Here is a 17,790-nt window from a genome sequence, read left to right as displayed (position 1 = left end):
GACCAGAACCCTTCCGAGAGCTGGCCGTCCGGCCAAGCTGAGCTATCGGGGGAGAAGAGCCTTGGTGAGAGAGGTAAAGAAGAACCCAAAAGATCACTGTGGCTGAGCTCCAGAGATGCAGTCGGGAGATTGGAGAAAGTTCTAGAAAGTCAACCATCACTGTAGCGCGCCATCAGTCGGGGCTTTATGGCAGAATGGCCCGACGGAAGCCTCTCCTCAGTGCAAGACACATGAAAGCCCACATGGAGTTTGCTTAAAAAAAAACGATTGGACTTTTTGGCCTTAATTAATTCTAAGCGGTATGTGTGGAGAAAACCAGGCATTGCTCATCACCTGTACAATACAGTCCCAACAGTGAAGCATGGTGGTGGCAGCATCATGCTGCGGGGGTGTTTTTTCAGCTGCAGGGACAGGACGACTGATTGCAGTCAAAGGAAAGATTTATGCGGCCACATAGAGGGATATCCTGGACAAAAACCTCCAGAGTGCTCAGGACCTCACCCTGGGCTGAAAGGTCACCTTCAAACAAGACAATGACCCTAAGCACACAACTAAAATAACAAAGGAGTCGCTTCAATTGAAAAAAACTGTTCTTGAATGGCCCAGCCAGACCCCTGACTTAAACCTAAGTAAGCATCTCTGGAGAGACCTGAAAATGGCTGTCCACCACCCAACCTGATAAAACTGGAAAGGATCTGCGAGGAGGACTGGCAGACAATCCCCAAATCCAGGTGTGAAAAACTTGCTGCATTATTCCCCAAAAGACTCATAGCTGTATTAGCTCAAAAGGGTGCTTCTACTATATAGTGTGCAAAGGGTCTTAATACTTATGACTGGGAGACATTTCAGTTTTTCTTTTTTAATAAATCTGCAAAAAATTCAACAATTCTGTTTTTTTCTGTCAATACCAGGGTGCTGTGTTTACATTAATGACAAACAATTTACTTAAATGATTTTAGCAAATGGCTGCAATGTAACAAAGAGTGAAACATTTAAGGGGGTCAGAATATTTTCTGTACCCACTGTATATCTAGATGTGTTAACTCAGAACAGAGCACCTTTTGTTCGAACCACACTTCCACATTTGGCAAAACAGGTGAAAGCACTTCCTCCCGTCACAGGTAAATGGCAGAATGGCACCGGGACAAAGCACCCGTAGGAACTTATCATCATAAGGTGACATGTTAAGCTTAACATCCACTTAGTATGAAGAAAATGACCAAAACATAAGTGTAAATATTTACTCTGCAACGGTCCACTCCATTGAGGAAGAATGACGAAATGCTGGTCGTAATGTCATTGGAAACATCAGGGTCCTTAAAGGGGAGACTTTTCACCATTCAGCTTGTTAGAGAACAGCACATTGTGCAAAAACTGCTGAACCATTTAAACAGTTGGACAAAGTTTACAGAAGGTCAAATTAAGTTAACCTGTAAAGGTTATAGTGCATTGCAGGTTCATCCTGAAATTTCATTCAAAGGCCTATTATCTTCAACTTTTGTGAGTGGTGTATGATATGACATCACCTCGACCTGGGTCATGAATCTTCATCCTCCTCCTCATGTTCCACAGGCCCATCAAATCTGTTACTCGGTCCTCTGCCTTTTCTCCTACGTGGCAGCTGTGAAGGGGAAGGAGACAGATGGAAAAGCCAAGATTCTATCGCCACGACCCCTCCCAAGCTAGTTTACCTTCTGCCCGCCTGGACCTCAATCGTCCTCCACCTCCTCCTCCATGTGCCTCGACTTGAGCTCAACCACCACAGACAATCCCCGATCGTGACACGGAAGCACACAAATCAGTGTAACTATTGGCCCGTTTTCAACCTACAGTGCTCTCTGATGTCGTGTAAATACTCGTTCCCAGGAAGTTTGTCTGTGTTGCCTTCTGCTGTCCGGCCAGATGTTCATTAGAGGAACCAAGTGCATGCAGGTCCCGTGCACCCAACCCATTAAACTATTAACTGTGATTGAGTGCTTATTTACTGTGACGTCGCTCTCTGCTAACACGTACACGGATGGCTGCTAAGGAAGTGATCTGTGCTCCTGCTCTTAGCTCAGTCCGCTGGGCTGAATTACTGTCCTAGTTCCACTGTAACCTCGTCTGTGTGCTGCTGTTCATCCGTAGCATGTTACATGTGATCATACAGGAATAAATATTATATACACATTTTGCTGTATACTTCTGAAAAGTAATACCCATAAATATTGAATTGCCTAAATGGGCAATACTGAGTTCACAGGGTGAACAATGTCAGCGAGAACGTACATTCTTTTGCTGTCGATTGACATGGCGTCAGTGTGATGTGATGTGATTTTGTGTCTCCGTGTGAACAGTGTAATCATTTGATAGATTGGGTCACGCTACGTAAAGTGATGAACGTGATGTGACCTTCAAACTCATCGCCTCCCTCGCGTTCATGTTGTGTCTGGACATGACATAGTCTTCATGATAATTCTAGACCTGAGTAGTCAGGGTGTCCTTGGTGTACTATTAATGTACAATTTGGGGTTGAACGGCTATCGTGGCCACATTGGAATTGATAGATTCTTAATTCATCCACAAAGGAAGTTTGTGGATGAACAAAAAATTAAAAGAGGTGAACACTGATGGAGGTGTGACATTTTCTGGAGCGTGTTTTGATGATGTCCTTTAAAAGTAAAGATTCTGGTTGCTCATCCAACTTTCAGTGTGTGTTAAGTAGTTTCTCCACATCCAGCAATACATTGATAGAAGCCTGTATTTTTAGCCTTTGACTGTATCCAAGTGAGTAAAAAGGAAGTTCCACTAATTCCACCTCCTTGGTCATGATAAACCTGAATCCAGAATTCAGTGTGACACTGGGACAAAGCTTTGAGGATCAGTGGATCTTTCCAACTATGTCTTTGTTTTGACTGGCATCTGTCTCACGAGGAAAGAAATATGTGTGAGTGTTTATAGAAATGTACAGCTTAAGCCCTCTAATAAAGTCATCCAAAATGGAGCCTCGTGTTTGTTTCTTTGGAAAAATTACATTCTGCTGAAAAGTTGCTTTATTGTAGGTGCAATGAAACAAACACTTGTTCATTTATTTACAACTTTGGCTCCCCAGCATCTGAATTAAGACCATTGGAAGAGAAAAGGCACAGGATTACATCCAAAAATAAACAGCCTCGTTGGAGCAAATTAATGATACGTGCTTAATATGCTGTACTGCAAAAAAAGTCTGGTGGAAAGAAAAGGAGACGATGAATTACATTTGATTCGAAAAACAGATTGTGTATACATTAAAAGTGATTAGTAATTTAACAATATTAAAGAGTGGAGTAAGGTTGGACCGGCATTCGTCATATTTGGAGTGAAAGAAACCCCATCTGTTGGGTTGTGGCAAAACAAGCTTGGAGGTTGAAGCCATCTGCTGATGAGTTGACTTTCCAAAATCTCCATATAGCCTACTTGAAAGATGATTCACTTTAAAATGTTTTCAAAGACTGTCTTCTAAAATTGTTCAATAAAACCAGAGTTCATAAATAGTTGCACTGGCGAGAGTAAAGCTGGAACTCCTCCAACTGTCATAAATGTAATTCACATGCCATGCAGAGATTAAAGTTTCACCACTTGACGGTCACAGGGTTCACAGGGTGGCGTCATCCTAGTTGACGGCGTTTCGGAGTATTCGGAGGCGAGACATGACTTCGTCCCAGTCCAGGTAGGCGCCCTCGAGGTGTCGTACTCTGTCCGGCCTACTGATGTAGCTTTTTCGGCCGTGCAGCAGGCGCCAGTTGTCGAATGTCACCACGTCGCCTGCAATGCAAGCACAACCAGTGGTGACTTTTTCAGTAACGATGTCATGCGCTCATTTAAAATATTGCCTTGGCGCCATCTGAGGACCAAGGAAATATAATGAAGTGTTTGGGTGAGCTTAATTTAGTGCCACACGGTTATGAAAACTCAACTTTCTGAAGAATATTTCCATTTTATAGATAATGCTACAAGTGTATTCAGCTGTTACATCCCTGCAAGGTGGTTACGTTAATGAGTCAAAGGTTTAGAAGACATTTTTGTTTGTAGATTGAATATATATATTTCGTTTGTAACTTGAAAAGTTAATTTGTTCTGTACTCTCATTGAAATTGAGAAATTGCACATCTACACGCTGTTGTAACACGTGCAGAATGTGGTTTTGGCATTGTCTTGCTGAAATAAGCAGGGGCGTCCATGAAAAAGACGTTGCTTGGATGGCAGCATATGTTTCTCCAAAACCTGTATGTACCTTTCTGCATTAATGGTACATTCACAGATGTGTAAATTACCCATGCCATTGGCACTAACACAGCCCCATACCATCACAGATACTGGCTTTTGAACTTTGCGTCCATAACAGTCCGGATGATTCTTTTCCTCTTTCGCCCGGACGACCCGACGTCCACAATTTCCAAAGATAATTTGAAATGTGGACTCGTCGGACCACAGAACACTTCCACTTTTCATCAGTCCATCTTAGATGATCTCGGGCGCAGAGAAGCCGGCGGCGTTTCTGGGTGTTGTAGATAAATGGCTTTTGCTTTGCATAGTAGAGTTTCAAGTTGCACTTATGGATGTAGCGCCGAACTGTATTTACTGACATTGGTTTTCTGAAGTGTTCCTGAGCCCATGTGGTGGTATCCTTTACACGTTGATTTTTCATGCAGTGCCGCCTGAGGGATCGAAGGTCACGGGTATTCAATGTTGGTTTTCGGCCTTGCCGCTTACATGCAGTGATTTCTCCAGATTCTCTGAACCTTTTGATGATGATGAAATCCCTAAATTCCTTGTAATTGTACGTTCAGGAACATTGTCCTTAAGCTGTTCGACTATTTTCCCACGCACTTGTTCACAAAGAGGTGAACCTCGCCCCATCTTTGCTTGTGAATGACTGAGCAATTCAGGGAAGCTCCTTTTATACCCAATCATGGCACCCTCCTGTTCCCAATTAGCCTGTTCACCTGTGGGATGTTCCAAACAGGTGTTTGATGAGCATTCCTCAACTTTCTCAGTCTTTTTTGCCACCCGTCCCAGCTTTTTTGGAACGTGTTGCAACCATAAAATTCTAAGTTAATGATTATTTGCTAAAAACAATAAAGTGTATCAGTTTGAACATTAAATATCTTGTCTTTGTAGTGTATTCAATTAAATATAGGTTGAACCTGATTCACAAATCATTGTGTTAAACATGAATAAAAAGAGAATACAATCTGTTTTTATTTATGTTTAACAAAACCTCCCAACTTCATTGGAATTGGGGTTGTATGTTAAGAAACCCCACTCCTAAAAAGAGGGTGTTGGTTACTGAATTGGTCGTTTGGGCACTCATCTCCCAATACAGCGTGGTTGGAACCACGGTGTGGTTGACTGCGCAGGAAGTGTCACTGTAGATGTGCAACCCAGAATACATCGCAGAGGTGCAAAATCAGACTGGTTGCATACAGTCCCCTCCAAAAGTATTGGAATGGGACGGTTAATTCCTTTGTTTTTGTTCTATACTGAAGACATTTGGGTTTCACATCAAAAGATGACTATGAGACAAAAGTTCAGAATTCCAGCTTTTATTTCATGGTATTTATATCTCGATGTTTTAAGCAACTCAGGACACAGCACCTTTTGTTTGAAGCCACCCTCTTTTCAAGTGAGCCAAAGTATTGGAACATCTGACTGATGGGTGAAAACCGCATTTGCTGTTAAGCAAACATGAAGACCAGAGAGCTGTATATGGGAGAAAAGCAAACCATTTTGAAACTGAGAAAAGAGCAAAAAAATCGATCAGAGCTATTGCACAAACATTGGGCATAGCCAATACAAATATTTCGATGTCCTGAGAAAGAAAGAAACTACTGGTGTACTGAGCAACAGACATTGAACAGGTCGGCCAAAGGTCTCAACAGCAGTTGATTTCAGAAACATTGTGAGAGCTGTGAAGAAACACCCAAAGACAACAATCAGTGACATCACTGCCAACCTCCACAGGGCAGCGGTGAAGATAGCACAATCCAGTGTTCGGAGAAGACTTTGAGAGAAGAAATATCCAGGCCATACCACAAGATGCAAACCACTCATCAGCAAAAAGAATCGGAAAGCCACATTGCATTTGACCTCCTGAAGAGGAGACTGAAGGTGAACCCCCCCCCCCCAGAAACAAACAAGAACTGAAAGAGGCTTCAGTGAAGGCCTGGAAAAGCATTTCAAATGAAGAATGCCACAGTCTAATGAAGTCAATGGGTCGCAGGCTTGATGCAGTTATTGCAAGTAAGGATTATGCCACCAAATATTAAATGTTATTCACTTTAAATAAATTTAATAATGCCTGTTCTGATAGTTTTGCTCACTTGAAAAGTGGGTGGCTTCAAACAAAAGGTGCTCTGTCCTGAGTTGTTTAACACATTTAAATGTAAATACCATGAAATGAAAGCTGGAATTCTGAACGTTTGTCTAATATTCATATTTTGATCTGAAACCCAAATGTCTTCTGTATACAACAAACACAAAAGGAATTGACCTTGCCATTCCAATACTTTTGGAGGGGACTGTATTTGCATTTTTACTGGAAGCAATCAAACGTTATTCACTGGAAAACATGGCTTTTCTTAGTTTTTGTACTCGTTCTAGAATCCTCTAAGATGCCACAAGATGTCGCCAAAGCCTTGTCTAAATAGAAATTGGTTTCAAGGAAGTACAGTACGTTGAAGTGTTACATTTTGTCAAGTTAGGAGTCTTCTATACAAAGGCACTTCAGGTGCATTATTATTATTATTATTATTTTTAAACATCTGTAAGACATTTATTTTTAAGGGTACAGTAATGTAAAATAAGTTCGAAATTATACTGTTTTAGGGTCATAGTTTGACAAATGCAGCCCTATGGGTGGCACAAGTCAGTGCAAACTGTAGGCCGGTCCCAAGCCCGGATAAATGCAGAGGGTTGCGTCAGGAAGGGCATCCGGCTTAAAACCTTGCCAAACAAATATGAGCGTTCATCCAAAGAATTCCATACCGGATCGGTCGTGGCCCGGGTTAACAACGTCCGCCACCGGCGCCGTCAACCTGCGGGGCGCCGTTGGAAATTCAGCTACTGTGGGTCGAAGTCAAAGAAGAAGAGGAGGTGGAAAGCGGGTTCTTCGGCAGAAAGAGAAGAGGAAAACACAGAGCCTAGAACTGAATGTGGGGACTTTGAATGTTGGGACTATGACAGGAAAATCTCGGGAGTTGGTTGACATGATGATGAGGAGAAAGGTTGATATATTGTGTGTCCAGGAGACCAGGTGGAAAGGCAGTAAGGCTAGAAGTTTAGGGGCAGGGTTTAAATTATTTTACCATGGTGTCGATGGGAAGAGAAATGGAGTCGGGGTTATTTTAAAAGAAGAGTTGGCTAAGAATGTCTTGGAGGTGAAAAGAGTATCAGATTGAGTGATGAGGCTGAAACTTGAAATTGAGGGTGTTATGTGTAATGTGATTAGTGGCTATGCCCCACAGGTAGGATGTGACCTAGAGGTGAAAGAGAAATTCTGGAAGGAGCTAGATGATGTAGTTCTTAGCATCCCAGTCAGAGAGAGAGTCGTAATTGGTGCAGATTGTAATGGACATGTTGGTGAAGGTAATAGGGGTGATGAAGAAGTGATGGGTAAATACGGCATCCAGGAAAGGAACTTGGAGGGACAGATGGTGGTAGACTTTGCAACAAGGATGCAAATGGCTGTAGTGAACACTTTTTTCCAGAAGAGGCACGAACATAGGGTGACCTATAAGAGCGGAGGTAGAAGCACACAGGTGGATTACATCTTGTGCAGACGATGTAATCTGAAAGAGGTTACCAACTGTAAGGTAGTGGTAGGGGAGAGTGTGGCTAGACAGCATAGGATGGTGGTGTGTAAGATGACTCTGGTGGTGGGGAGGAAAATTAGGAAGACAAAGGCAGAGAAGAGAACCATGTGGTGGAAGCTGAGACAGGACGAGTGTTGTGCAGCTTTTCGGGAAGAGGTGATACAGGCTCTCGGTGGACGGCAGGAGCTTCCAGAAGACTGGACCACTGCAGCCAAGGTGATCAGAGAAGCAGGCAGGAGAGTACTTGGTGTATCTTCTGGCAGGAAAGGAGAGAAGGAGACTTGGTGGTGGAACCTCACAGTACAGGAAATCATACAAGGAAAGAGGTTAGCTAAGAAGAAGTGGGACACTGAGAGGACCGAGGAGAGGCGAAAGGAATACATTGAGATGCGACACAGGGCAAAGGTAGAGGTGGCAAAGGCAAAACAAGAGGCATATGATGACATGTATGGCAGGTTGGACACTAAAGAAGGAGAAAAGGATCTATACAGGCTGGCCAGACAGAGGGACAGAGATGGGAAGGATGTGCAGCAGGTTAGGGTGATTAAGGATAGAGATGGAAATATGTTGACTGGTGCCAGCAGTGTGCTTGCTAGATGGAAAGAATACTTCGAGGAGTTGATGAATGAGGAAAATGATAGAGAAGGGAGAGTAGAAGAGGTAAGTGTGGTGGACCAGGAAGTGGCAATGATTAGTAAGGGGGAAGTTAGAAAGGCATTAAAGAGGATGAAAAATGGAAAGGCAGTTGGTCCTGATGACATTCCTGTGGAAGGTATGGAAGCATCTAGGAGAGGTGGCTGTGAAGTTTTTGACCAGCTTGTTCAATAGAATTCTAGTGCGTGAGAAGATGCCTGAGGAATGGAGGAAAAGTGTACTGGTGCCCATTTTTAAGAACAAAGGTGATGTGCAGAGCTGTGGCAACTATAGAGGAATAAAGTTGATGAGCCACACAATGAAGTTATGGGAAAGAGTAGTGGAGGATAGACTCAGGACAGAAGTGAGTATTTGCGAGCAACAGTATGGTTTCATGCCTAGAAAGAGTACCACAGATGCATTATTTGCCTTGAGGATGTTGATGGAAAAGTACAGAGAAGGTCAGAAGGAGCTACATTGTGTCTTTGTAGATCTAGAGAAAGCCTATGACAGAGTACCCAGAGAAGAACTGTGGTACTGCATGCGGAAGTCTGGAGTGGCAGAGAAGTATGTTAGAATAATACAGGACATGTACGAGGGCAGCAGAACAGCGGTGAGGTGTGCTGTAGGTGTGACAGAAGAATTTAAGGTGGACGTGGGACTGCATCAGGGATCAGCCCTGAGCCCCTTCCTTTTTGCAGTGGTGATGGATAGGCTGACAGATGAGGTTAGACTGGAATCCCCGTGGACCATGATGTTTGCAGATGACATTGTGATCTGCAGTGAAAGCAGGGAGCAGCTGGAGGAACAGTTAGAGAGATGGAGGCATGCACTGGAAAGAAGAGGAATGAAGATTAGCCGAAGTAAAACAGAATATATGTGCATGAATGAGAGGGCTGGTGGGGGAAGAATGAGGCTACAGGGAGAAGCGATAGCAAGGGTGGAGGACTTTAAATACTTGGGGTCAACCGTCCAGAGCAATGGTGAGTGTGGTCAGGAAGTGAAGAAACGGGTCAAAGCAGGTTGGAACGGGTGGAGGAAGGTGTCAGGTGTGTTATGTGACAGAAGAGTCTCTGCTAGGATGAAGGGCAAAGTTTATAAAACAGTAGTGAGGCCAGCCATGATGTACGGATTAGAGACAGTGGCACTGAAGAGACAACAGGAAGCAGAGCTGGAGGTGGCGGAAATGAAGATGTTGAGGTTCGCTCTTGGAGTGACCAGGTTGGATAAAATTAGAAATGAGCTCATCAGAGGGACAGCCAAGGTTCGATGTTTTGGAGACAAAGTTAGAGAGCGCAGACTTCAATGGTTTGGACACGTCCAGAGGAGAAATAGTGAGTATATTGGAAGAAGGATGATGAGGATGGAGCTGCCAGGCAAGAGAGCTCGAGGAAGACCAAAGAGAAAGTTGATGGATGTCGTGAGGGAAGACATGATGGCAGTTGGTGTTCGAGAGGAGGATGCAGGAGATAGGCTTACATGGAAAAGGATGACGCGCTGTGGCGACCCCTAACGGGACAAGCCGAAAGGAAAAGAAAGAAGAAGAAAGGGTCATAGTTTGACATATTTTCAGTTTAATAAAACATGTTAGGGGCTGGGCGCATCAATTATTCATATTTTCTTACTACAGGAATTTGCGGTAGGGCTCTGGGTTTCCAATAGAACCAAAATGCAATGTCCTCGGAAGCAGAGTTGGGGAAAGACAGTTCATGCTGACCTGGCTCCATCTTGTAGGTGACCACATTCTCGGGTCGCTTCATGATGTTCACGTAGGCCTTGAGCGCTCTGTAGAAGGGCTGAACCTGATGAAGCGGAAGGTCCAGCACCGAATCCCTAGTGGCGTTGTTGTAGTTTATCCTCACAACCTGACCCTGCTCATTCAGGCTGATCACAGACACCGAAAAGGACAAAATACCAAATAAGAGATGACTTTTGACTACGACGACAAGAAAATACTAAAATGTAGTTTGCAAAATAACTTATTTTAACTACATGATATTACAGACAGCTTCCATCAAGATGCAGTACAGTTCTACACCACTCAAAAACTACGGCCTAAGAAGAAAAAAATTATGTGAAAAGATGAGCAATTATCTTGATGAATGCAGAACCTTAGATAATGTTTTTGGATTTGATATCATGAGCTTGTCACGTTGTACCTAATAAAGTGGGAACACTCATAATGTTGGGCAGCAGGTGGCAGTGTTTCTCTTTCTAATCTGCTCAAACCCATTAATGAAGTGTACCACGGGCATTGTTCTCTGTGTGTGTATGAGGGAGTCTGTTTTGACACACACACACAAATACTCACTCGATGATGCTCTTCTTGGACTGCAGCATGAAGTCGCAGTAGTCGGTCCCCGTGTCGGTGAAGTCCACCACGAGCGAGGTGAGCGTGCGGAAGGCCTCGGGGTCTTCTGCGCGCAGCTGCTCAGCCGCGTGGAAGCCGTCAACCACCTCGCTGTCTCCGCCCTCTTCTGCCTGGCCGATGCAGTGAAGGAACTGCACCTACGCTCAACGCGCAAAGGTCATGTCTACGCATTACGGACACAAATCGTTGCGGGACATTCACTACGAAGGCGTTCGCCAAATTGAAACCCGTCACTTTGGATTTACTCACTCCAGGTGCAAAGTGTAATGCCGGGTAGTCTGTGTGGAGGCTGAGATTTCCTGAAGTATAGGCCACATTGTTTGCCATGTTCTTGTCTACAACCTGCCATGTATGCCTGAGGACAGCAATGACATGAGCTAGCGCGATCAGTACAGGTGATGCCAGAGGTCTGCGGACTCAATGCAACACAGATGTGAAACAGTTTTCAGAAACAGTGCTTCTACAACCAAATATTATCCACACATTCTCTGTACCATGCATCCTCATTAGGGTTGCAGGTGTGCTGGAGGCTATCCCTGCTGACTTCGCGCCAGAGGTGGGGTACACCCTGGACTGGTCACCAACCAATCGTAGACACAGACGGACAAATAACCATTCACATTCACACCAATGGACAATTTAGCTTCAATTAATTTAACATGAATGTTTTTGTAATGGGGGAGGAGGTCAGAGTACCTGAAGAAAACCAACGCTAGCATGGAGAGAACAATCAAACTGAAAACATGTAGATGCCACTCGGGCCTGACCGATTAATCAGTCAATATTAGCCCTTTTGAAATTGGCAACAATAGGCATATTTTCTTTGCAGATTCATTTTTTCTTTTTTTACACATTACACCGTGACAAAGATAACGACATTCAAACAAATATTGCACACACAAAAAATATGCAAATTTTTCTCTGTTGTAAAGTCATACACACACACACACACACACACACACGAAAGGACAAAGTATTGGAAAACTGTTACATGTTCTGCATGCAACTCTTTATTGTTGTAAGCTTTGAGGACCAATAATATATAAATATAAAATAAGTTATTTTATTCATTATACATTTTTTTAAATTAATCGGCTGATTAATCAGTTATCAGAATTTTAGACTGCTCGATATCGGAATCGGCATCAGCCTAAAGAAATCCATATCGCTTTGGCTCTCGACTCCCCACAGTAAGGCAGGAGTCAAGATTCAAACCCCAAACCTCAGAACTGCGAGGCAGATACGCGAACCATTCGGTCACTGTGTTGCCCAAACCAAATATTAGTTTTTGTACAGACTAATATATTTTCTTTACTTTCAGTACCGCTATATTATTTTTTGCCCGTTATTATTTTCAAGATTATCAGCGTTACACTTCTTTTTTTCTAAACACACTGCTACAGTAGTCCCACATCTTTTATATTCTAAAATCTACTCTACGGTGCTCTTTATACACATTGTATATGCAAACCCTGCAGTGTACTGCGCCACTCTCTTACATTCGCCAGCAGTGACTGTTTGGTGAGCTGTGTTCTCTCCCAAGTACTGCACAGCAAAGCAAGCCTTTTACAGCACTTCAGAAGAATACCATTTCATCAAAACAATGCATGCTAGGCTTTAAATGCTGCGATATAGCCATGAATGAAAATAGATGTCTTTCAATTAGAAATCCGCAAGCCACAAAGTCTAAACCACAAAACACTGTGGCAGGGGTCAACTGTGTGTAAGAAGTGTATGTCACATTGTGGTAGATTCTTTCTTCCATACAGTCGAGTATGTGGAAAAGGCCAGTTCATACAGTAATCTCTCCTTTTTATCACCGAAGTTGCTTCCATTCCAGACCACCCCCGCGACCGACAAAATCTGCCAACCAGCGACCATATATTTATTTTATTCTTTTATTCAGGGCTGCAGAGCCTTTTCATTGAAAATTTTACTTACTTTTTAATTAACATTTAAATTATTTTAGTTCCTTGTTAACGTTCATCTTATTCATTGTTTTATTATTATTTATTGTATTTTTATGCTATTTTATAGTTTTAGGTCTGTTATTTATCTTTTAAAGCATTCTAGTGTTTTTGTGTGCCTGGGGTTAAAAATAAATACATGTATATATTTTTTGTGTATGTTTTATGATTATTATCTTTCAGTGTTTCCTCAAAGGGAGCCCTCTGCACCGGGAGCTGCAGTGGACCGTGGCTATGGTCCTACCTAATGGGGTCCTCAGTCGCCATATGTGGCTCCTCCTACACCACTACACTGGGGTTGCATCCCGGTGTCCTGTGGCCGCGGTCCCTGAGATGGTATTTCCTCACTTGGATTCTGTGTGTCCACCCTTAGGTCATTCAATTCTTATTTTTAATCTGCGTATGTGTGTGCATGCGTGTGTGCCTATGTGGATGAGGGGCCTCCGGGGATTGATTTGAACTATCTAAAGCACTTTCAGTTGCATTTCACTGTATGAAAAGTGCCATATAAAGGTTGACCACAATGGGAAGTACCGGGGGAAACAACCATGTTTTTGTCTGTAAAACGTTCCCATGATTCTAGCAAATTGTATTTCAAATACTGCTTCTGGGGTATAGACTGCTCATTAAGATGTGTTGAGAAGAAGAGCCGAGCGCTAATGAGGTAACGTTAGCTCCCGTGTTCTGATGATGAGAAACAGACAACTCTTTACTTCCAACTCTGTGAGCTCATCCTCTGGCAGTGGAAAGGCGCTGTGCTCCAAACCTCTGTTCTGACTGAGTGCACCAGGTAATTCCTCTGGTTTAAAACAGCTGCAATGATTTTGGCTTGTTTTTCCCCATCTCTGTCTTTGCGTAATAAACCAAAGCGATGAACTCCAGCAAGATAAAAGGACAAGGGGATTTGCTTTTAGCTTTTCAAAAGGACTCAAATAATTGTAGGCATTGTGAAGAAAACATAGCCATTGTTTTTGGATTCCTTAGAAAATAGAGAAACACAAATATCTAGTTTTATTTAATAACGGTCCCTTGCTCAGCTCCAGTTAGATCATACTTATGTGTAAAACACACCATGTAAGCATTTAGTGAGGCCACAGCTTATTTAACAGTGGCTTGGCTGCTTGACTTACCCATAGAACGTCAGTCTAACATAACCGATCCGCTCGGCGAGCCTGGCCACGTGGCCTTGCTCTGCCGGAGCCCCCTTCAGGTAAACGATGCCAACACGCCTCAGTGCCACTAGCCATGCCAGTGCGGCCTTGTCATCAAGGAGGACGTCCACGTAGTTGGCTGTGGGAATACGCAGTTTTGTGTTCCAATAGTAGCGCTCTGAAATGAGAAAACAACGTAAAAGAAATGTTAGGATCAAAATAGTGCTTATTGACATTATTCTGTGCGTAAAAAAAACTAACAAATTGGAATTTGTCTCAGTATGTGGGAACAAAAACTAAATACTAACTAAATTAACATAAGGTAATAAAGGTAAATAAGGAACAAGACAAAAACAATTATAATAGTACCATTATCCAACCATCTATCCATTTTCATTGCAGCTTGTCCTCATAAGGGTCACAGGCAAGCTGCAACCTACAACAGCAGACTTTGGGCAAGAGGCAGGGTACATCTTGGACTGGCTGCCAGCCAATCACAGGGAACACACGAACAATTAACCATTCGTACTCACGTTCACACCTATATACAATTTAGAGTATTCACAAATCAAACATCATGTTTTTTTTTGTAATGGAGGAAAAAGCTGGAGTACCCAGAAAAAAAACACACAAGCATGGGGAGAAGATACTAACTTCCACACAGAACGTCTGGAGCCGAAAGTCAAACACTGAACCTAAAAACTATGAGACAGACGTGCTAAACAAAAGAAATTCTAACAAAAGAAAACAACAAAACGCAATATGGGCATTATTTTCTAAAGATTGGCACATGCAAAAATGGATGCAAACTTGATCACGTGTGAACATTTTTAAAATTACAACAACAAAAATGATCGTGATATAACTAGTCAGCAAAACAATTCGGAGATTCTGAATGATCCAAGGGTTGACTTGAGGCACATGACAAGGAGTCACGCCATATCTTCCATGACATACTTTTTTTTTTTTTTTTAACGTGAGTAATCTTTGACTAACACTTCCAGTTCCATCACTTCAAAATTAATTTTACGCTTGTGGTACCTTCCCAAATGTTCCATGGTGAAATCCATCAGAGCTACCAGAAGCATAAAACCCTCTTTTAAATAGAGTGGGGACAATCTGTTAGAGTGAATGAACATGCAATTTAGTGAAACACTTTTGGGATCTTAGTAAAAGGTCACAATCTTAGTAGATCACATGCAACACGCCCACCAATATGCCTTGCAAAATCTATTAGAATGAACACGCAATTGAACACACACTTTTTAGTGAAATCAGGTCCGAAGCGCATCAAACCTCACACAATGTGTAATGTACAAATGAAAGTACAAAGAGTGTTTTAGCCTTTTAGGCTTTGTCTCACTGGACAAAATATCACAGTGTGCGCTATATTGGGTGCAAGCTCCTTAAGTATTGGACTGGTCTCACAAAAAAACAAATATTACTGCTGACAGATGAAAACAAAAATGCAAGCAATTTCTTTCTGCATCTCACAGGAGAGAGGCTGGTTGTACGAGTCCTGCTGCATACCAAATTATGGAAATTGGGAAAAGTGAATCCCCCTCGGTCTAATATCTCTTCATGTACCAAATATATGCACAGTGTGTGTATGTTTCTGACCTACAGTACACATTTTTCTACAAACTGACATTTTGTGAGCAAAATCTTTTTATCTTCACAGTTGGTATACAACTATTTACAATACGTGCATCTATCGGGAAATGCAATCACACTTCCCTCTGGAGGTAAAACAGGGACACGTTCTGCTGCAAATCGATACTGATACAACATACTGGGACATGCTCTAGTTTTAGGGTTGCATTGCAATGATTAATTACAGTGAGCATAGGTTTTCAACAGTAGTCTTCATGGCTTTTAATCACAAAAGATTATTTGAATCAGATAACCATAGTTATTTTAGAGACTTGATGAGCTACTATATATGCAGGGCTGCCAAAGATGGCTAGTGTCCCCGAGATGGGTCAGCTACACGGTTCTAGTATTTTAGAACACGTCTTGAGTTTATTATTCTAAAGCCACTGAGGAAACTGCTTCGTCTTCCTTTTCCTAGACCCGACAGCAAGCAAACATTGTCGGTCTCCTTAAGTTCAGTGTTGTATCGCAGGAGTTCACCAAGAGTGTCAGAGTTCTCAATCTTCACCACTGAAGTCCCTCGAGTCCGCTTCCCCTTGTACATCATTCCCATCAATGGGCTCAGGCATGCATAAGCTCTTTTCTCCCAATTGGTCTTGGACAACTCCTCCCAAAGTTCAGAAAGAAGGAACTTTTTTCCCCAACGCTTCAAACACTTTTTTGTTAAAAGATGCAGGGGCAGTGCCTTTTCCAAGCAACCTCCAATCGGCAACCATCTGTATTAAGCTGAACTGTCATGCTCTGTCTGTTTTTTTTTTTTTTTTTTTTCTATCACTGGCTCTTACCTGTGTTTTTTTCTTGTTTCTCTGAAGCGGCGCGGTGAGCTTGGTGAAGCGAACGAGGAGGCGCTCACCTGGGAGCTATTGGTAATCAGCACCCAGTCTCAAGCTGAAGACCACACCAGGAAGACACCAGATTGTTCTGTTACGATATGTGATAGGTCGGACCCAAGAGCAGGAACTTAGCGTTGCTGGAACAAACCATTTTTATTTCAGAAATCAAAAGTAACATAACAGTTTAACACAAAGTGCAAAAAAACAGGAACAAATAGTCTGACCAAAAAGGTATGGAAAAAAAACCCACTGTAAACTATGGTGTAAGGCGAAAGCAAACAAAAGTACCACAACAAAAGGGGATGATAAGGGAGACACGTGGCTTACAGGGAATAGAAGTCGGCGCAAAGATAGATCCCAGGGAGATGCCAAATTTTACGGCAATAGTGACAAAAAACAAGACTATCCTACAGGTAGTCGTACAAAAAAAATAGTACTCAAGCAAGACATCAATAGGCTCCAAGCAAAGGAAGAAGAGCAATGATCTGGCATCTTCCTGGTGTGGTTGCAAAACCTAAAACTCTGATCTGATTATCAATAGCGCCTGGGTGTACGCCTCTATGCTCACTCAACCCAGGTCACATCGCTAGAACTCACACAGAACAAGACAGGAACACTGTCAAGAAACGTCAAGGTGCGTCACAAGAAGACTAGAAAAGAGCTATACGATATATATGCAACGCATCAAGAGCAATGACAATGTTTGCAGAACACTCCACATTAACATTTTAAAGGCTGCCTTTTTCTGCTCTGAAGATAATTTGACAGAAACCCATTAATGTGATTAATGCATTTCATTGATAAATGTAATACAAAGTTGATACAGCTTGAACAATTTCAAGCCATATGATAAAATGCATTTTCTTATTTTACCGTATTGTGCTGCGGTAATGACGCCTGGGTCTAAAAATCCACCCTGGAGTAGTGCTGATGAAATGGATAAGAAGCATCCTTGTTTGGAGCTGAGATGAGCATCAGAGCGTGTCCAATCCCTTAAACATGCATCACTACCTTGAGAGCACATTATCCTCCAAGAGTGAACTCTTAGATGTATAAGTGTTGCCTGGTGAACAATAGCCAATATACATTTGGACAAACCTTTTTTTTTTTTTTTTTTTTTCAAATAAACCACTTACAATGGCTGCCTGTGTTTTTCATGTTTAAAAATAAAATATATGTTAAATACAGAAGCATAATCTTATATTAATGGGGCTTCTCATTGCAACCCATGTCAATTCATAGCTTGCTACTGAAAGCGAATGAATATGACAGGCACACTGAGAAATATCAACAAGCTTCTTTCAGCCAGACAAATGGAAAAATTCCTCCCACAGCTATACACCCATCTGG

The 17,790-nt window shown here is 42.4% G+C and overlaps 2 protein-coding genes across 53 annotated transcripts in view; one reads left to right on the top strand and one right to left on the bottom strand.

The window, feature by feature from the left end:
* madd (MAP-kinase activating death domain) overlaps window positions 1–2,983 on the top strand; it is an 83,671-nt gene extending 80,688 nt beyond the window's left edge. For 31 of the 50 annotated variants that reach the window (XM_061670289.1, XM_061670281.1, XM_061670288.1 and 28 more), the window contains one exon: window positions 1,573–2,983. In XM_061670289.1, the coding sequence (XP_061526273.1) occupies window positions 1,573–1,686 (114 nt within the window). In that variant the 3' untranslated portion in view covers window positions 1,687–2,983. The remainder of the gene's footprint in view (window positions 1–1,572) is intronic. The other 19 variants (XM_061670290.1, XM_061670309.1, XM_061670310.1 and 16 more) reach the window with 1 other exon arrangement.
* Window positions 2,984–3,014: 31 nt separating this feature from the next.
* The window catches only part of bbox1 (butyrobetaine (gamma), 2-oxoglutarate dioxygenase (gamma-butyrobetaine hydroxylase) 1), a 47,606-nt gene continuing 32,830 nt past the window's right edge, over window positions 3,015–17,790 (bottom strand). Inside the window, exons 4-9 of one of the 3 annotated variants that reach the window (XM_061670312.1) lie at window positions 13,934–14,132; window positions 11,086–11,191; window positions 10,777–10,973; window positions 10,183–10,349; window positions 7,937–8,088; window positions 3,670–3,783 (exon numbers count right to left, since the gene is read on the bottom strand). In XM_061670312.1, the coding sequence (XP_061526296.1) occupies window positions 3,772–3,783; window positions 7,937–8,088; window positions 10,183–10,349; window positions 10,777–10,973; window positions 11,086–11,191; window positions 13,934–14,132 (833 nt within the window). In that variant the 3' untranslated portion in view covers window positions 3,670–3,771. Of the gene's footprint in view, window positions 3,784–7,936; window positions 8,089–10,182; window positions 10,350–10,776; window positions 10,974–11,085; window positions 11,192–13,933; window positions 14,133–17,790 lie in introns of all 3 variants that reach the window. The other 2 variants (XM_061670313.1, XM_061670314.1) reach the window with 2 other exon arrangements.

Source organism: Phycodurus eques, chromosome 2 (genome assembly GCF_024500275.1).
Source record: "Phycodurus eques isolate BA_2022a chromosome 2, UOR_Pequ_1.1, whole genome shotgun sequence".
Taxonomy (NCBI): Eukaryota; Metazoa; Chordata; class Actinopteri; order Syngnathiformes; family Syngnathidae; genus Phycodurus; species Phycodurus eques.
The sequence above is the reverse complement of the archived record's forward strand: the minus strand, read 5'-3'. Positions and strand labels throughout refer to the sequence as shown.